Genomic DNA, 21,634 nt, shown 5'->3' with positions numbered 1-21,634 from the left:
ATGCTTTTCTGGCTGGTGGGAGACCCCATCCTCCTGCTGTGGTCCCAATGAGTGGCCCAGGCTTGGACCCCATGAAGAAGCCCTGCCCACAAACCACAGGGCCTGGCATGACCATAAGAAGAGGCGGTGGCATATATTTGTGCACATGCAAATGCTTTCCTGGTTGGCATGAATGCCCATAGTAGTACTGCAGTCCCACAAGTGGAAATGTGCCTCGGTGTGGCAGCAGCCCTGAGACTGCGTGCAAATGCTTTCCTGGCTAGTGGGGGCACCCATTGGACCCACAAAACTTCCAGCAGATGGGATGGAATCAGATACACAGCTCCTGCTTCCTCCCAGCGATAGCAGGTGAAATCTGCAACCTGATACTACCACAAACGCACTGGCAAAAGATTAATCTTTAAACACTATGAGAAACTACAGCAACAATTCAGAACAGAAGGAAAATGACAAATCTCCAGAAACCAACCCTGAAGTCACAGAAATTTATAATCTAAATGACAGAGAATTCAAAATAGCTGTCATAAAGAGACTCAAAGAGTTACAAGAAAACTCAGAAAGACAGTTAATGAACTCAGGAATAAAATTAATGAGAAGAAGGAATACTTCATCATAGAGATTGAAACTATATGAAAAAAGCAGAAATTCTGGAAATGAAGAACACAATTAATGAGATAAAAAATAATCTAGAATCCTTAAAAAATACAGCTGACTTTATGGAGTAAAGAATTAGTGATTTAGAGAATATAAATATAGAAATGCTTCAGATGGAGGAGGGAAGAGAACTAAGATTTTAAAAAATTGAAGGAATTCTTCAAGAAACATCAAACCCAATTAGGAAAAGCAAGACAAGGATTATAGGTATTCCAGATGGAGAAGAGAGGGAGAAGTGAACAGAGAGCTTGTTTGAAGCAATAATAGCTGAGAACTTCCCAAACCTGGGGAAGGAACTGGACTTGCAAATACATGAAACCAATAGAACTCCTAATTACACCAATGCTAACAGACCTTCTCTGAGGTAGGTATATAATAGTAAAACTGCCAAACTTCAATGACAAAGAAAAAATATTAGGAGCAGCAAGGCAGAAGAAAATAACCTACAAAGGAACTCCTGTCAGGCTTTCAGCTGATTTCTCAGCAGAATCTTTCAGGCTAGGAGAGAATGGAATGATGTATTCAAAATACTGAGAGACAAAAACTTTCAGCCAAGAGTACTCTATCCAGAGAAACTCTCTTTCAGATACGATAAAGGAATAAAAACTTTGCCAGATAAACAAAAGTTGAGAGAGTTCATCACCACTAGCCCTCCCATACAAGACATTATTAAGGATGTTCCCATACCTGAAACAAAAAGGCAAAGGTCAACAAACCTTTGAGCAAGGGGATAAATAGAAAAAAATCAGAAAACTACAGCTCTCTTTCAGAATAGGGTAACAAATAATTAATTATAACTTAAAATATAAAGGAAAGAAAGCATCAAAAGTAACTATAAACCCTTCAAATTAGTGACAAATTCACAACACAAAACAGAATGATTTGTGACAATAACTCAGAAGGGGACAAGGAAAGGGATGGAGCCTGCTTGGGCTAATGGAGATAAGAGGCTATCAGAAAATGGACTATCTGGGGCTGGCCTGGTGGTGCAGTGGTTAAGTGCACACGTTCCACTTCTCAGCGGCTCGGGGTTTGCTGGTTCAGATCCTGGGTGTGGATATGGCACTGCTTGACAAGCCATGCTGTGGTAGGCGTCCCACATATAAAGTAGAGGAAGATGGGCATGGATGTTAGCTCAAGGCCAGTCTTCCTCAGCAAAAAGAGGAGGATTGGTGGCAGTTAGCTCAGGGCTAATCTTCCTCAAAAAAAAAAAAGAAAGAAAGAAAATGGACTATCTCATCTTTGAGACCTTCTAAACAAACCTCAGGGTAACCACTAAATAAAAAGTCAGAGCAGAGCCAGAATTCATAAAAAAAGAGAAAACTGAGAAAACCTCCAAAGAAAACCACTAAAATGAAACGGCAGTCAGAAGTACAAAGGAAGAGAAACAATGGAACATAATGGAAACATAGAACAACGAGAAAACAAGAGATAAAATGGCAATATTGTGTCCTCATACAACAATAATCACTTTAAATGTAAATGGATTGAATTCTCCAATCAAAAGACACAGAGTAGCTGGATGGATTAGAAAACAAGACCCAAGAGTATGCTACCTCCAGGAAACACATCATAGCTCTAAAGTCAAACATAGGCTCAGAGTTAAGGGATGGAAGATGATACTCCAAGCAAATGGCAAGCAAAATAAAGCAGATATAGTCATACTTATGTCAGACAAAGCAGACTTCAAGATAAAAAAGATAATGAGAGACAAACAGGGGCAGTATATAATGATAAAACGTACTTTCTTCCAAAGGACATAACACTTACAAATATATATGCACCTAACACAAGAGCACCAAAGTACACAAAGCAACTATTAACAGACCTAAAGGGAGACATTAACAGCAACACAAAAATGGTAGGAGACCTCAACACCCCACTTACATCAATGGATAGATCATCAAGGCAGAAGGTCAACAAGGAAATAGTGGATTTAAATGAAATACTTATCGGATGAACTTAATAGATATAAATAGAGCATTCCATCCAAAAACAGCAGAATACACATTCTTCTCAAGTGCACATGAAACATTCTCAAAGACAGACCATATGTTGGGAAACAAGACAAGCCTCAATAAATTTAAGAAGATTGAAATCATATCAAGCGTCTACTCCAACCGCAATGTTATGAGACTAGAACCCAACTACAAGAAAAAAGCTAAGAAAGTCACAAATATGTGGAGACTAAACAACAAAGTACTGAACAACCATTGGGTCAATAGAGAAATCAAAGGAGAAATTTAAAAATATCCGGAGACAAACAAGAATGAAAATTCAACATACCAACTCTTGTGTGATGCAGCAAAAGCAGTTCTAAGGTGGAAATTCATAGCAATACAGGCTCGCTTCAACAAACAAGAAAAATACCAAATAAGTAATCTTAAGCAACACCTAACAGAACTAGAAAAAGAAGAATAAATGAAGCCCAAAGTCATCAGAAGGAGAGAAATAATAAAAATGAGAGCAGAAACAAATGAAATAGAGACTAAAAAAACAGTAGAGGGGTAGCCCCAGTGGCCAAGTGGTTAAGTTCAGCATGCTCCAATTCAGCAGCCTGACTTTGGTTCCTGGACATGGACCCACACTGCTCTGTTAGCAACCATGCTGTGCTGGTGACCCACATTATGAAAAAAAAATAGATGAAGATTGGCATGTATGTTAACTCAGGGCGAATCTTACTCAACAAAAACAAACAAACAAACAAAAAACCAGTAGAAAGAATCAATGAAACTAAGAGCTGGTTCTCTGAAATTGACAAACTTTTAGCCAGACTCACTGAGAAAAAAGGAGAGAAGTCTCAAATAAATAAAATTAGGAATGAAAGAGGAGAAATTACAATGGATACCACAGAAAGACAAAGGATTATATGAGAATACTACAAAAAATGATATGCCCACAAATTGGGTAACCTAGAAGAAATGGATAAATTCTCAGACTTATACAACCTACAAAAACTGAATCAAGAAGAAATAGAGAATGTGAATAGGCCTATCACAAGTAAAGAGATCGAAACAGTAATCAAAAACCTCCCAGAAAACAAAAGTCCAGGACCAGATGGCTTCTCTGGAGAATTCCACCAAACATTCAAAGAAGATTTAATACCTATCCTTCTCAAAATATTCCAAAAAATTGAAGGAGATGGAACACTTCCTGAGTCATTCTATGAGGCCAGCATCATCCTGATACCAAAACTAGGCAAGGACAACACAAAGAAGGAAAGCTACAGGCGAATATTGCTGATGAACATAGATACAGAAACCCTCAACAAAATATTGGAAAACCAAATACAGCAATATATTAAAAGGATTATATACCATGATCAAGTGGTATTTATACCATGGACACTGGGATGGTTCATCATCCGCAAGTCAATCAGTGTGATATACCACATTAACAAAATGAGGCATAAAAATCCTATGATCATCTCAATGGATACTTAGGCTCAATAGATGCAGAGAAAGCATTTGACAAGATCCAACATTCATTTATGATAAAAACTCTCAATAAAATGGGTATAGAAAGAAAGTACCTAAACATAATAAAGGCCATACATGACAAATCCATACTCAACATCATACTTAGCAGTGACAAACTAAAAGCCATCCCTCTGACAACAAGAAGAAGACAAGGGTGCCCCCTCTCGCTACTCCTATTCAACATAGTACTGGAGGTTTTGGCCAGAGCAGTTAAGGAAGGAAAAGAAACAAAAGGAATCCAAATTGAAAAGGAAGAAATGAATCTTGCTGTTTGCAGATGACATGATTCTATAGAAAGAAAACCCTAAAGAACCCATCAGAAAACTATTAGAAATAATCAGCAACTACTGCAAAGTTGCAGGGTACAAAATCAACTTACAAAAACCATTTGCATTTCCATATTCGAATAACGAACTAACAGAAAGAGAACTCAAGCATACAATCCTATTTACAATTACAACATAAAGAATAAAATATCTAGGAATAAATTTAACCAAAGAGGTAAAAGACTTATACACTGAAAACTGTAAGACATTATTGAAATAAATTGAAGAAGATATAAAGAAATGAAAAGATATTCCATGCTCCTGGACTGGAAGAATAAACACAGTTAAAGTGTCCATATTACTGAAAGCAATCTAAGATTAAATGCAATCCCAATCAGAATCCCCATGACATTCTTCACGGAATTAGAACAAAGAATCCTAAAATTTATATGGAACAACAAAAGACTCCGAATAAACCAAGCAATCCTGAAAAAAAAAAAAAAGAACAAAGCTGGAGGCATCACAATCCCTGACTTCAAAATATACTGCAAAGTTATAGTAATCAAAACAGCATGGTACTGGTATAAAAATAGACACACAGATCAAGGGATCAGAATCGAGAGCCCAGAAATAAACTCACACATCTATGGACAGGTAATTTTTGATGAAGGATCCAAGAACATACAACGGAGAAAGGAAAGTCTCTCTAATAAATGGTGTTGGGAAAACTGGAAAGTCACATGCAAAAGAATGAAAGTAGACCATTATATTGCACCATACACAAAAATTAACTCAAAATGGATTAAAGACTTGAATGTAAGACCTGAAACCATAAACTCCTAGAAGAAAATATAGGCAGTACACTCTTTGACACTGGTCTTAGGAGCATCCTTTCGAATACCATGTCTACTCAAGCAAGGGAAACAAAAAAAATTAACAAATGGGACTACATCAGATTAAAAAGCTTCTGCAAGGCAAAGGAAACTGTGAACAAAATGAAAAGACAACCCACCAACTGGGAGAAAGTATTTGCAAATCATATATCTGACAAGGTGTTAATTTCCAAAATATATAAAGAAGTCATACACCTCAACAACAAAAAAGCAAACAACCGGATCAAAAAATAGGCAGAGGATATGAGAAGACATTTCTCCAAAGAAGATATACATGGCCAACAGACACATGAAAAGATGTTCAACATCACTAATTATTAGGGAAATGCAAATCCAAAACTATAATGAGATATCATCTTCCACCTGTCAGAATGGCTACAATTATCGAGACAAAAAATAAATATTGGAGAGGATGTGGAGGAAAGGGAACCCTTATACACTGCTGAGGGGAGTACAAACTGGTGCAGCCACTATGGAAAACAGTATGGAGAGTTCTCAAAAAATTAAAAATAGAAATACCATATGATCCAGCTATCCCACTACTGAGTATTTATCCAAACAACTTGAAATCAGCAATTCCAAAGAGATTTATGTACCCCTATGTTCACTGCGGCATTATTCACAATAGCCAAGATGGAGGGACCTTGAGGGTATGAGACAGAGAAAGTCCAATACTGCATGATTTCACTCATATGTAGAAGATAAACAAACACATGGATAAAGAAAACAGATTCGTAGTTACCAGAGGGGAAGGGGGCTCGAGGATGCACGAAAGGGGTAAAGGGGCACATATGTATGATGATGGATAAAAATTAGACTTCTGGTGCTAAGTATGTGCCATCTATACAGAAATTGATAGAAATGTACACTTGAAATTTCACAATGTTATAAACTTTTATGATTTCAATAAAATAATTGAAAAAAATTGTTTTTGAACAGTTATATAAAGCTCGCAAAGACAGATATTTATGACAGCCACGTTTATTCATTAATTAATTCATTTGTTTGAATTTAGAGTGTAGAATATAGTTTACCCAGAGAAGAGGGGATGGGAGGTTTGAAGAAGAAGAAATTTTATTTCAGCCTAACTCAGGAAAAGCTTATCTCCACGTATTTGGCACCATCGACATGCATTTACAACTCAACAAAATTTTAAAGACTCAGATAAAGGTGCTGGATGGTATCACAAACAGATAAACATTTCTTATACCCTTTGTAAAAAATTCCAAGGGCATTTTATACCAGAGTTCACTAGCTGTGTGCAGCTCACCTGTGGGCGTGCTTACCTTCACACTGACACTTCCTTGGAGTTTGAGCTGCAATCTGATCATGTCCACTTCTTCCATTGTGCAAAGCTGATTAAGCTCAGAAACTTTCTTGGACATCTCATCAATTGCCACTTCAATAGGATTCAGTTCTGTGCTCGACTGGCTTATGACTTGTATTCTCTTCTTCACATAAGGGAACAAGTGACTTGCTGCACAAAAGCAATACAAGACATTAAGAGGGAGAGGGTTAGTGAAGAGTCAAGGGTTCCCCATAGGCCAGATGATCTTGTATTTTTTCTTGGCACATAGCACATTCCATCCTGCACGTTTTCTGTGTACATGAGCTATTTTTTCTCCCACGCGCCGTGTTCTCCTACGTCTCTTAACTTTTATCCCAGCTACTTTCACCTGGCATACTCTTCCACACTGCCCCTGCTGTGGCCTCATTCTCAAGGCAGGATTAAGACATCCAGAGTCTCTAAACACTGGAAAGATGATACCTTCCACTACAATTTGTAACTCAAATGAAAACTGCACTAAACCACAATAAAGAATGCCTAAATATATACTAAAGAGTATATATTATAATAGCTTTGTTCTAGACTTTTTTTTATTACAAACATTCCGGAAGGTTACTGAAGGTGAATGTTTCCCATAATTTGGATGTCACTGCAGTTCACGTGTCTATTGCATAATCTAGGATTGCTGAGCTCTCAAGACAGCTTAGGCACTACTTGTCCAGAATGCCCTTGCCCATCCTTCCTCTCAGTCTGCCTTTGGAGCCCCTCCTGTGTGTTCTCGTTTCATCTCTCATGCTGCGCTCAAATAAAATTTTTGCTTTACTTGGCTCCTTCTCCTACCAGACTGTGAGCACCTGGAGGGCAAGAATTGAATTTTATTTATTTGAATTGCCAGAACTGTGCCCAACACCTAGAGGCACTGATTAAATGCTGAATAAATGACAGGAAGACTAGCTCATAGAACAGATCTAGTAGTACAGGAAGTGATATTGATCATCCTCTGCATTCATTGTACAGATGAGGAACCTGAATTCCAGGGTGGTTCAGAATCTTGCCTCAAAGCACACAATTCTGAGAGCTGCTATCCCTGAAGGAACTCAGGGTACCTCCAGGGAGAGAGGAGCGGTAAGTTCGGAGTGCCTTTCCCAAGACACCGACACCATGACCTTTACGACTGTAAGATCTAAAGGGAAGAGGTGTATAAAGTAGCTCTACTGACAATTTCCCTTCTGGTTGATTCCTCAAGGCCCTCTTGACAGAGAATAAAGAAGGGCAAGCCTCCTCTTCCTGGCAAACCTTTCCAACATAGCACATTGTGAGTACATGTCTGCCAGACTGGAATGTCTTGATATCCCCTAGTACAGCCTAACAAGGGAATGTGCATTGGCACCACCGCGCATGCGCAGCTGCTCGGCAGGCCGGCACCTACTTGTCAGGACCGTGCGCCGTTTGCACTGCTCCTCCACGCCACCATGCTTCTTGCCCGACAGCGTAAAGGGCGTCTCAAAGACAAAGCGGTTGATGTTGTGGTGCATTTCGAAATCAGTCTTCCGGTCCTCTATTTCCTTTTCCTCAAAGAAGGGCGTGACATAGGTCACCTGGATGTAGGCATATTTGGGGTCCAAATCCTTGGGGTTTACCTGTGTTACATCATAGTGAAAGAAGGAGTGGTGAGCCATAAGGTGTTCCTGACAGAAGCAGGAAGTTCTGTATTCCCCCCAGTTGGCATCCTGAGGGGGCTGTCTCTCTCCCCTTGGAGAGAAATGGGCATCGTATCATTTAGGAGCTGGGTGGGACCCCAGAAAGGGTACCTGGCTGGACTGTGGTGAAGTAGCCAAATGGTGGTGGAGGTAGGATTGGAGCCAGCTAATGAAGTAGCTGAAGCTCCTCGAAATGTAAGTACCTGGCTGTGTTATATTATTTAATCCTATTTTCTTTCCCTTCTGTAATGAATGTTCTCATCTTTGTCTAGAATACAAGCTTCTTGAGAGTGGAAATATATCTTTTTGTCCCTCTACAATTCAGCCACGTACCTAGACCGGGGCCAACAGCTCTGCACTTGTAATGTCAAGGGAGATTCCTGTCTATTTGGTGGATTACTGATGAACTATCACACAAATGCAAACATGTTTATTTGCAATTTCTCTAATTCATTCCTTTATCTGCAATAAATCATTTTATATAGTTTCTTTACTACTTCTGCTTTGGTGAATAGGCATGACAAATAGCTAGGAAGACAGGCTAGGGGCGGGGGGGGGGGGGGGGAGGAGGTCCCAAGAAAAGCCAGGATATTGCTCTTGTTTCCTTCCAGGTTGGAAGAGATGATTCACAGCCTCTTTTCTAATGGTACTTTGAAGAAATTTCAAACTTCATCCAACTTTCTCCATGTGTCTTACCCATCCACTGCCTATCCAGTTCCAGAGATTTAAGGGAGCTCATGAACTTCCTTGTAATGCTGCTAATAATTACATGGTAAGATGAGGATAATTGTATCATTTTACAGATTAAAAAAAATTTGGAGATTCAGAGTGACCACCTAATTTCTCCAAGATGGGACACTAGCCGATAAGCGGTGTCAGGGTGGAATGAAGACTCCAGTTGTTCTGACACCACATCAGGCATTTTTCTCATCTCACTAGGCACTCTGTACTTTCTATTTAGGAGTGCCACCATGGCAGTGCCTCTAGTTTTGTCCACCATTATGGGAGAAGGGATTGTGCCTTTCAAGCTAAGGAGGAGAATGATGAACACATTTGTAACAACTTCTGCCCAGACCCAGCAATCTCATGGCCAGACCATTGTGAATACCAACTTTATAAGAGGACAAGGGAAAAAAGACCTCTTTTGTGGTCCAGTAGAGGCCTATACAATTGGGCACCAACTAGCTTTTCTGGCTCCATCTTCTGCCACATTCTTCTCTCCAATCTGTGTCTCAAAGACCTGCGCTTCTCTAAACATTCTCCCTTTCATTCCTCCTTGTCACTGCATATGCAGGGCTTCTCAGAATGTCTTATGTTTCCAGAAAACACCTTCTCACCTCGCAATTCCCAGCTCAAACATCACCTCCTCTGTGAAGCACTGTCCAGCCAAGAATGAGCTGTTCGGGGAGCCCTCTGCCCTGAGCTTTCCTTGTATGACTTGGCATGTCTCCCGTGGTACTTGGACGCACTCTATTTAATTGCTGTTTGCACACATCCTTCTCTTTTTAGCCCCAGGTGATCTCTGTGACCTCTGGAAGGAAAAGACTGTGTGCGCCCCAGCTCCTAGTTCTGGGCCTGGCATGCAGTAGGTGCTTAACAGAGGCTGGCTGAATGAATGAAAGTGTATTAGAAGATTCTGAGTAATCTCATTAGAGGATGTAAGCCTTTGCTTTCTGGAGCCATGAGGAGGTTAACTGGATGTTCACAGGTTAATGCGATGTAAGTGGCAAGTCTGCTACTATCACAGAGGATAATTTCAAAATTGGTATGACTCAGAAAGACCTCTATGACCAAATAAATACTTTTTGCTGCTTCCTCCAAGTCCAATATTGGGCCCAATCACTTTAACCCTTTGGTTGTAATTCAAATGCAAATAACCTATAGGAAAAGTAGAGAATTTAGTAAGTTGTCTCTAAGATTACCTAAAAGTACTCAAATAAACACACATAATGTTTCTGACCCCCCAAAAAAAAAATCACTAGTCAACCAACCAATAAACAAACAGGTAAAACATCCAAAATAGTTTAGGTAGTTTACTTTGCGTGGTCAGGCAGAAAGTGAAAATTTTAGTAAATGTAGCTAAAAAATAAATGTAGTTAAAAAATAAAAAAAAAGCCGATTCTTTGCACTTGCATGAATATTGATTCTCCTCTACCTTGTTGGAGTCCTGGATTATCTTCACGTTGTCTGCTCCGAATTTATCTGCATAGAGCTTCAGCAGTCTTTGGGAAATCTCAGAGAGACCTGTCAGTTTAGGCTCTTTATAAATATACTCTTTACCTTCTTCTTCTTCAAAAAACCCCTATGGAAGACACATAATGGACCACCGATTTTATTAGAGGACTCCAATCGCAAATCACAAACACAACAAAAGCCATTTACTTAAACAATATATCCAGTCTGTTGGTTGTCATCCAAGGCATTGATTAGCACCCTCTGCAATCAAAATCAAAGAAAGATCCAGTGAAGAAAACAAAATATCATGTTAGAATCAGTCATTGATGTAAGTATTTCCTACGCAGGCCAAAGAATCTCATGAAATATCTTGCACGTCTTTTCACTCTTTGTAGAAATGAATGGTAATACCTGCTTGCATATATTTTGGGGGAAGAATGCCCTCATGTGGCAGCCTGGGGTAGAACGTAGAGTCTGGAGTAAATTTTGGCATTTTTCAAAGAGCAGTAATGATTTTTAATAAGGTCTTCACGAGTCTTTGAAACTAACAAAGGAAACACTGTACGCCATGGAACGCTATCTAATGAGCTGATACGCGTCCTACATCATTTCAGATGAAACGCTGAACACATAACAGAAATTACACGTGGTATGCTTCCAAGTACTGTTATTGCTAAAATTACATTAATCCGTCTTCAGGCGGCTGAGGTAACTTGGCTATATGCAAAGTCATTATTCAATTTCCTTTACTAATAGATCTTTTACATTCTTGCAAAGCTAGACCTTATAGGATCGAAAATAGTAACCTTGCCATCGTTTTTATGCCATAGGAGCAAGTAGGTTTTAGCCTCTATTAATTTGCTTGTCCGGTTTGAAACAGGGGGAAGGGAAGATCCCATTATCTGAGGATAACTATGTGAGGCAATCTTTTTAGTTCCTTCTCTTTAAGAGAGACAGAACGTTTTTCCTGTGGAATACATGTCGCCCCAGAATACTAGACTAAGTCTGGAGTTAGGAATGCACTTGTCTCTCATTTCTTCTAACTACCGAATTTGCCTCAAGGACATGGCTTTTGAGGGCTGAGTGAAGATACTGGAGGTCACAAAGAATCTTAGCTGTATTCTTCTTGTTTATCATTTTTGACTATTTAAAAAAATATTCATTATATGTAAAAAAATGTATAAAATGTTCCATTGCTGTATTTTTCACAGCTAATGTGAGGCAATCTAAGAATAGTGATTAAAACACGCTGTGTGGTCCTTTACACTTGTAAAGCACTTTCACCCATGTAAATGTGGTCATCCTGAGCAGCATACTTTGTGTCATCAGTGAGCTGTAACAGTACATTTGTGGAAGCCAAGGCACATTTTCCGGCACAGGTCTTGTCAAGCAGGTAATTGCCTGTTTCCTTGTGCATCTCCCTAATTGACTCTGGGCTTTTTAAAGGCAGGAAAGTGTCTTGTTGAACACTGAGTGTCCAGTATTTAGCACAGTGTCTGGTCTTTAGGGGGATGTCCCTCTACATTTGTTGAATGAATAGACAGATAAATGAAATAGTTCTTAGTGGACATAATCTTAAAAAGGTACATTTGCACAAGGTATAACTAGAAAAGATTCCATTGTTTTTAATAAAGACATGTTTATTGAATCTTTTCTTTGAGAAGTGTTCAAGACCAAACAGCTGATTATGAGGACCTTGAGCCTAAACTACGTAAAGAAAAAAGTGACGTGTGATGTTGAAAGCAAGAAAAGCAGCTCCCTATTGTTCCTCTAGACTTTGTAGGGGTAGTAAGGTCTGGCGCCGTTCCCACATGACTTCCAGCTTGCTATGTTTTTTCTCTTACTGTCTTTGTAGAGTTTTGTCTGATTCAAGGTCAGAAGTGAGTGGCTAAAATTGACAGACTGACACATCAGAAAAATAAGACTTCTGAGACCATCAGCCAGAATCCCCACAGGGCAACAGCTAAAGCAACATTTACAACTTCCATTTCAATGAGAAAAATCTCTCCAAGTCCCAGGAAAAGATTCTTTCATCATGGTGTGGGAAACTAGCACAAAGAGACATTTTCACTGTGGATTTTTTCCCCTAACAAATTTCTGAATCCAGAGTTAGCAGGAAAGGAGTGGTGGGAAGCACGATTTCACTGACATGACTATGACCTTTATGGCCTTCGTCATGACCTATGACTTGCTTTCATCCCTACTCCTTGGTCTGGAGGATGGGAAACAGTACAGACTCAGAAATCTATTGGGAAGCCCCGAGGACACCACCCGGTACACAATAGGCCCTTGGTGGGTGTTAGCTACAATGAGGATGATGACAATAATAAAGAAAAAAATTCTATGTCAATAAAGCAACTTGAGTTCCAGCTAACATGCAGGGAAATGGCTTAACTGAGTTTTGAGCGCTTAAAATACATATCTTCAGCTTCTCTTGCATGGGAACTATACTTTTCTTATCATAAAAGGTCTGTTGATGCTCATTTCAACATTTTGGTAAGTGATTGATCAGAAAGAAACCGTGATTAGAATTTATTTAGTATTTATTTATAGAGCATGGAGATAGAAACCTATTGAGACTCTTATAAAATGGGTATAAAGGAGCTGGAGGAGCAGAATAAAAAGCATTTAATCTGCTGTCTGCCAAGGATGGTATAAGAGCTTTTGAAGCCAGAAAAAAGGCAGCTCTGAAAAGGTTTGGAAGGTGTGCTTACCTTTTTACCCAGGGAAACCTTCACAGCAAAGCCCACTGAGCCACAGGACTTAACTACCTTAAGGAGGGTTTCAATTTCAGCTCTGTCTATGAAATAAAGGGTTTATAGAGACACAGGTGGTGAAAACCCAGGGCAATTTCTCTTTTGCTTTAGCCCAAAGATGATGAGAAGACTGCCTTTCAAGGTAACAGGAAATGTGACCTGTGTATTTTCCTTGCTAGTTTGATTTTTTTAAAAAATGTCATTTTACGTGGCAATAAACACTCCGGTCTATTGTGTTCAGGAAATAGCACATGTTCTAGTTAAACAAGGATTTTCAGTCAGTAGATTTAACATGCATGAATTATGAAACTTTAAGGCAACAGATTATGATAAAAATGTACTCCTTTATGGTCATTTATTCTGACAACGAAAATCACTGACTCTTTCTTAGAAGTTTTTGCAGGTACTTCAGAATCTTGCCATGCCCCTGGGTCATTATTGGGATGTCAAATATAAATGCTCCTGCTCTTATATTTGACTGATTCAAAGTTCACAAATAAAGGAATGCATTCAGAGAGGAATCTAGTGTATAAAAGATGGGTCAGAAAGTATTAAAAATAGGCTAAATGTTAAGAGAAGAAAAACTACAAGAAGGCAGAGAAATGGTTCCACATAAATATGAACTCAAATATATATGGTCTATATCAGTGACCTTCATATAGGTGGGGAGCCAGAAGGGTGTATCACATCCCAAAATGGAGATGGTGGTTTTTCCAACCACACATGCACCTTCCCTCCTCCCCAATCCCTTTTCTATCAAGATTCTGAGATGCATCTACACCTGCGAAGGCATGATTGAAAATCACAGAATCTACATCCTTTGGTGAATAAAAGAAAATTCCCCCAGGTCTTTCACTTAATTCATTCCAGGGGCATCTGATCTTTAAGTTATGCAATGGGCATTCACTCGCTTGCTTTCATGCTAAATACCAGAGCCTAAGGATTTCATTGATTACAGTTGATGTTTGATCATCACTGCTGTTTCATTGCTCTGGAAATGAATACTTCAGGGACACTGTGGGGGATGCTTTATATAGGTTACACTGTGTGAAATTTTCATAGTCAATGATGCCAGGTGTTGCTTTAGAAAATTCATGCTATGCAAGACTTGCACTTTTAAAGTTTCTGCCATGAAAGAACAGTTTGCAACTTGTTTTTAGTGTCTGGCTCATTGCAGACATAATATTAACTACTCTAGCCAATACTGTAAAATGAAAGCACTAGACCACATGGGACACTAAAAGATTGACCCAAAGGCTGTTGCCGAGGCAAAGAACCTATTGCATATTATATTTCCATAGTCTTTGTAACATGATTGCAAGACATGTCAATTTGGATATTAAAAGTGAATTTTACAGGGACGTAAAGTACCATCATGAAAATGAAATAATTTCTGACCACGAGGATTATGCTAATGAAGTAGTCAAGACTATCTTAGATCTTCGGACCCTTCATTCTGCACAAATCTATTTGGCATTTCTTTATCAAGTGTGAAGTGAAATGCACTGTGTGCTCCTGCTGAATGCAATAGTTCACACTCTCCATTCGGTGTCTTGAGACAGGTATTTGAATATCATTTGAACAATGATGACTGAGGCTCTAAATTGCTGCTTATCAGGACGACCTCCATTAGTTCTCCTTGTTCAAAAGCGGCTGGCGTTTGAGCTTATAGAGTACCATGCTTAGGTATGTACTTGGGTCTACAGATTTAACAAGACACTTTGCCTTTGAAGCTCAGGTTGGAATTTTTAATAAAGGACAACTGAGACTACTGGCAGCATTAAAACCAAAAGCCAGGTGCACAATCAGTACGCTTTATTGAGGAATCTGTAAAAAGAACAAAGTTAGGTCATTTGAATGTAGCTCTCCCCCTTCCTTCCCCATTGCCCCCTCAGTCTATTTAGTAGAGGATTTTTTAAGTATTCTTTTAGTAGATGAGTTAAGGACCCATGACCCCAAATTTATAAATGAAGGTAGAAAATACTGATATGGTATGAACGTGGGAAGGGATTTAAAGAATTACAAAAAAGTATGTACTGGTCAGACAAACAGACCTGAATGTGGACCATGTGTGGATACTGAAAGAATTTGTCTTTCCAGTGTAATCAACTATAATTATGTTGAACTACATGAAGTTGCCATTTTTGTAAATAAAAAAATGGTTGGACGTGGGCAATTTCAAATGGTTCAAAATAACACAAAGAAAATTCTGTGTCACAGAGCTGTAGTTACAGATGTGTTATTACTGCCTTGGCTTGTCCTTCGAATTTCTTACATAGCTTCTTTCTGCATCTCTGGAGACTTAACCTGACTACTGGGTAAAGTGGGTAAAAATTTAGTTTCAGGACCTTGGGAAGGTGCTTGTCAATGGCCAGCACTCCAACTTTTGAAATTCTGACCACCATGCTCTTCTTAATCAGCTGCAACTCACAGTGGCCTTCAAACGAATCTCCAATGCTGAGTCTACTTTATATATATTTCAAATATGTGATGCCCATGTTTACCTGTGTGTTTATGTATGTGCGTTTGTGTGTGTGTATGCAGGTTTTCAAACTGCACCTATCTTTGAGCAAAAAGATAATATATATGAAAAATAAAGGATACATTTTTGTAATTCAGATAACTGGAATATACACAATTTAGTTCAAGAAATGCAGGATGACTCCGAAATGAATGGAAGCAGGATTATCTCACCTTTGTACCCGATATTGATTTGCACAAAACAGTTAAGGTTCAGTAAAACCATTGGGAGGGAAGTGTGAGCATTATTAGAACATGCAAATAGCGAGAGGGACAGAACTTACCACAGCCTGGAACCATCAAGACCAAAAGAAGAAAAGAGTAAACATCTGCATTAAAATCTAGTTGGAAAGCAGCATGATTTGTTTCCACCTGTTTAGGAGCCAGTATCTTAGATATTGGTTGGAATAACCTTCAGTAGGCAACCTGGTTTTCATGACCAGAGTGTTAATGGCGGCCCATGACATTTTGTTGGAAAGATCACCTGAAGGGTTGTAGACTCAGATCTGGGTTAGCTAAGTGCACATCTTGTGGGCTACGCTGTGCTGCTCCATTAGCCTGTGGCCATTCCCTGGAAACCTTGTCCTTCCCCTACAATCTCTCCACTCCCACATCCCCTTCCTGATAGGGTTTTCTGCCATTTTTTTGGGCTAAAGTTTCACCAAGCTCAAAAATGTTTATTTTCCATTTATTGTTGACTTTCAAGATATTTTCTTTTCTTCCTCCTCCTCTCCTGCAGATTCCCACGTTTCTCTTTCCCCAAAATACTCTATCACTTTACATAGTTCAGATTCTTTTCTGGGGACTCCCAAATGTCTAAAGTCAGCTTCTTTCTGTAGACTGTCTCCCCACATCTTTGTTCTGCACACCACTAGCTTTCTCTGTGTGCAACAGTGCCTTTCATGAGGGGCTTAAGAAAAGGAAATGCGAGGGCCTACAGCCAGTCCAACTGTGAAAATAAAAGAATGGAATGTTTATCCACAAGAGCAATAGTCTGAAATATGTCTGCTGAAATGTAAGAGTGTTATAAGTCTTCTGAAAAGAAAGAGGGAGGTGCCTGGGTTTATCTCACTTAAAGCATGGCTCAAAGACATTTAGAATTAATATATAATACGTTCACTTTACTTTTAGGCCAATCCTATAGCTAGCTCATACTTTTAATCTTGTTCGTTGCTTATGCGGAAAGCTGAGAAAGATAACTTTAAAAGTTATATTGACCTGCAATATAGGAAACAAAATAACTGTATGGCGCTCTGCTCAGAAGTAGCTACAGTTACACAGCAGGAGAAAAGAAAAAGCATGATCGTAAAGTCAAAAGTTCATGGCTCTGATATGGTGGAGCCCCTGGGAATGTTTTATTTCCTAGAATGCTATGAACTTCATTTCCTAAAACATCTTCAATTTAATTTCACTTTAACATACGACACAAACCTATCGTCAGCTATTTTGAGGTTAGCTGAGAAGAAAAGGATGCTGAAAAAGAAATGCCCTCTTTCTCCAAGAAGTTAGAAATCACTGGTTTGACTCGATCTGTGTTAAGATCCATGGAGTTCTCTGCCCATTTGTTTCTCAATTTAGTGTATTCCTATGGACAAATAGACAGACTCTCATATCCAGAGAAACGCCCAAATATCCCCAGACACACCCACACCCCCTTAATCCTTTGGTACATATAATTAGATGTCTCATAAAAAATGATAGATAAAATTCAATTGTTCAACAGAATTTATAGGCCACGTGGCTTCTCGTGAACTTACCTGCCCATAAAATGCCACACGATAGTAGCGGCCAAACAGCCGTTTCTCTGAGTTCACCACCTCTGCCACTTTCAAATAGGACCGATGAATATCGTAGTAGAGATCTGACAATTTCTGAAATCATAAATCGAAGGGTTTCGTGAAGATGACACTGACATAAAAAATAGGGAGTTTCCACTTTTGAAAATAGTAAATAATCAACCGATTTAAAGTAGGATATTTTAACTAACTTCTGGGTTTAGAAAACGTACTTTGAAGTCTCTCTGCTTCTCAAAGACGGCAATGATGGGCTTGTTGACTTCCGCGATGAGTTCATACCTCTCAGACTTCCAAAGAAACTCCACACACATGTACAGCTGCTCCACCAGGATATTCTGCAAATCCCAAAACCAAGGCAAAATTGTACATGATTAATATTGTAGCTCATCCTTGAAACTTAGTTTCAAAACTGTTGCATTGCCTCTTTCATTGTGGGATTTTTGTGTTTCCTATCTTTGTTACTGGCTTTTACATCCGTCCAGCAAGCGACTGTGGCATCCTCTTGGATTCTTCCCTTTCCCTCACGACCATCATTGGTCCCTTAAACTTGCTGATTTAAATCTATAAAATGTCTTCAGGTCTGTCCAGTTCTTTCCATCCCCATTGTCACTGACTTAGGTCAATCCCCTACAATAGTCTTCTAGCTGACCTGTTTTCCCACTCCAGTTAGCCTTATGTCTTGCTTTCCAGCAACCTTTCTTTCTAAAATGTAAATCTGATCATGAGATCACCACCGCTCTAAACCTTTGAGGGAACTCCAGTGTCTATCAACTGCTGGCCAAACTCTCCAGCACGGCATTAAAGGAGCTCCACAGTCAGGCACCAGCCTCCCTTTCTGTGCCCTCTCTTTCAGCATCCTGCCATGGACTTCGTAGTTTGGCCATGTTGTACCATACCACTCCATTCTTAGGATGCTTTCTCATCTCCACACTTTTGTCTGCGTTGTGGCTGCGACTTTAAGAACGTTATTTTCTCACTTGACACCTTCAAGTCCTATCAAATGTCAAGAACCAGTGCAAAAGGCTAGAGAGCTTTTATTGACGTCCCATTCATCTGCATTCTAACTGTTTTCATGTAAAAAATTGTTCCCCTTTCAATTGCAGCCATATATGATGCCTAGATTTTTAGTTACTGGATCTTAGACTGGCTACTCCTCACCCTGAAGGAAGTTTGTCTTTCTCTAGATTCTAAACTCTTTGAGAGAGCTAGAATTATGCCTTATTTAACTTTGTCTCTCACCCTTAACTCAATGCCTCACATACACTAGTCGTTTAATAAACCGTCAACTGAATCAGATTATACTCTCTAAGGTAAGAGGATAGTATTGTTGGAATGTTTTCAATAACGTCTTTTAAGAAAAGATTCTTAAACATTATTAGAAATAGTTAATATAAATATGTAGTTACATTTACTGTTGATTTGCAACAAACACTAAATTAACATAGAACCATATGTAAAGTTTCATTAAAATCTACCCCCAAATTTCCTTTCTGTATCCTTTTTTCAATCTATGCAATATTATGATTTTTAAATATTTATTTTATAAAATATTTTATTTACTTGATGAGGGGAGCTCTATTTTCTTCACAAGATTTGTTGTTCAGTAATTCCCAGCAGAAAGCTGCTTCTTTTCATTAATGAAAAATAACCACGGTTTGCATACCAGAAGGTTTTCTGCAGAAACTAGTGAGCCTTTCTCTTCAAGTGTATTTGTAAATACACTTTCTAATGCGTGAAAAAAAGGTGTGACCAGCTCACAAAATTTTCAGCATCCCTTACCATATTTACCAAAGGCCTGGAGATTTTACATCTTAGAGAAGAGCTGATCATATATATTTGGGTTCATCTTAAAGAAATAAAGTTTAGTTTAAATTTTCATTGAAAATTATGCTTTATCAATGGAATCTGATATCTATCAATCTTAGCTTAATTTCAGCCTGCATTTCGTTTTGTCTAAATCATATAATAGAGCAACTTTATTTGATTTCTGAATAAGATTTTCTCTCCCCTATTTAGCTTAATATTACAATTCCATGCATCATTTTACTCAACTACTGTAGGCTAGATCATTTTGGTCTAACCTCATTGTATGGCGTGTCTTGCATTCCCGAATCCTCTTTCATTGCTCCTTCCTCTTTAATATTTGGTGTAATGCTCAGGAAAGCCGGCCAGCCCATGGAGAACATGCCTTGAGAGGGCCAAGCAAAAGGCAACATTATTATTTGAGCCAAATCTCGCTTGGATTAGATAATGCTTTTCTTCGTGACATTACAAGTGGTAGTATTATAAAGCTCACACAAGATGGTTAGATTATGACTGTTGATAAATACTGTCTGCCAGGAAACCAATGCTCCCCTTTTAAATTCATCTCATTTTCAGGTGACCCATTTTCTATAAGAAGCTGGCATGGAATTATGGACAGAACACAGGATTTGTGGATAGATATAACTCCGATGTTGTGGTTTAATTAACCTCTTTGAGACTGTTTCCCTCATTTGTTAAACCGGAGACATTAATCTCTATCTCAAAGGATGTCGAAAGGATTCAAAACACTAATATTTGAGGAAACACCTGGTATTATCAGTACATTATAAAGACAATACTCAATACTCACTAACTTTCACTCTTTTGCGTTATCTAGAAACCTCGAATTTTCTAAGCACCTTGGCCACCAAGATAGAAAAAGTACAGCTTTGCAGATATATATGGAAACAGTTGATAATGAGAGTGTCCCCAGAGGTGGGCTCTGATCTGAATGGCGGGGAATATGAGTGGTTAGGAGCACGGCCTGGAGTGACAGACCAGCCGTGGAACTTTGGCCCTGTCACAAGGTAACCACAAGCTCTGGGGCAGGTCGTTTAACTTCTCTTGGTTTTCCTGTAACAGGAGCACCTAACTCACAGACTCTTTATTGGCAACTAGCTGAGACATTGCGGCTACAGAGTGTAGGGCAGTGCCTCCCCTGGAGCACGAACTTTTTAAGTTATAGCTAATACTCTTGCGGATGTTTCCATTTTAATAATCAGATCATCAGCTACATGACTAAATCTACACCCCCCAAACACGCTAGAAATTATAATTATAATAATGATTGCAACCTAATCCTTGCATTAAAAAATTCTACTTTCCTACTTTTTTAATAGCAATATTCATTCTGTAATTAAACATATTAAAATATATGATTGATTATAGCAGAAAAAGTCATGACATACTTCTTGGAGGATGAAGATCATTATTATGGCTGTATTTTCTGGAGTCACCTATATTTGCCTATATTCTTATCATGCACACATTGTAGTGAAGGGATGGTTCACCTCTCCAACTTAGAAACATCATAACATAAAGTATAGTGAGGACTTCAAAGACATGACAATGCGCTTCAGATATATGCCAATGGATATGAATATACAATGTGAATATATAATCATAAATGATCACCTTCCTTAATTTGAAGTTTACCAAACAAATACATCCTCTTCACAGTGGGTATGTTCTATTCCAATATTACTTTAGGTCTAAAAATGGGTATGTAAAAATTCTTGAATATTAAAGGTTTACACAACATTCTGGGATATAAGTTTCTACCACCTCTCAAACTGACACTTAGTTTTACCAGTTTTCTTCAATTTTGTATTGAGTTAGAATTTGATATAGTCTTTATAGAACTGTATGGTATCTAATGATGATAAAAAAACAGATGGAGAGGAAGGGCATGTTAAGTAAAACAATGATGATTTTGATGACTTGTATAGAACAATAAGGCTACATAGGAAGTGTGGAACTGAGCAAGAAGATCCTTGAATTTTAGCGTGGATGTCGCCATGATGCCAGGTCTGGTCACTTCTCCAAGGCCCTCAAGTGAGTGACCTCACTGTCTCACAGTTCACTCAGGTCATTTGGTTCAAATGTCTTATTTGCAAAACCCACTGAGATTCTTTAGAAAATATATATGTACTTAAAGGAATAAGGGGCCAATTATGTTTCCAAACTATTCTAACTAAAGTCCTTTGACCTTTTGTTTAGCTATTTTGATCTTAATATCTAAAGATTTGTTTCTGTTGTTCATACATTGAGTTTCCCACCGCATTTTAAAAGTTAAGATAGTGT

General features: G+C 38.7%; 1 protein-coding gene across 18 annotated transcripts in view; it reads right to left on the bottom strand.

Annotated features, from left to right (window-relative positions):
• Positions 1-21,634, bottom strand: part of DOCK10 (dedicator of cytokinesis 10) — a 263,089-nt gene that overhangs the window by 7,425 nt on the left and 234,030 nt on the right. For all 18 annotated transcript variants that reach the window (XM_044751296.2, XM_070489634.1, XM_070489638.1 and 15 more), the window contains 6 exons: positions 19,609-19,715; positions 17,740-17,862; positions 17,489-17,602; positions 10,436-10,582; positions 8,010-8,220; positions 6,579-6,769 (listed from right to left, as the gene is read on the bottom strand). In XM_044751296.2, the coding sequence (XP_044607231.2) occupies positions 6,579-6,769; positions 8,010-8,220; positions 10,436-10,582; positions 17,489-17,602; positions 17,740-17,862; positions 19,609-19,715 (893 nt within the window). The remainder of the gene's footprint in view (positions 1-6,578; positions 6,770-8,009; positions 8,221-10,435; positions 10,583-17,488; positions 17,603-17,739; positions 17,863-19,608; positions 19,716-21,634) is intronic.

Source organism: Equus asinus, chromosome 19 (genome assembly GCF_041296235.1).
Source record: "Equus asinus isolate D_3611 breed Donkey chromosome 19, EquAss-T2T_v2, whole genome shotgun sequence".
NCBI lineage: Eukaryota > Metazoa > Chordata > Mammalia > Perissodactyla > Equidae > Equus > Equus asinus.
This window is presented reverse-complemented; position numbering and strand designations above follow the sequence as displayed.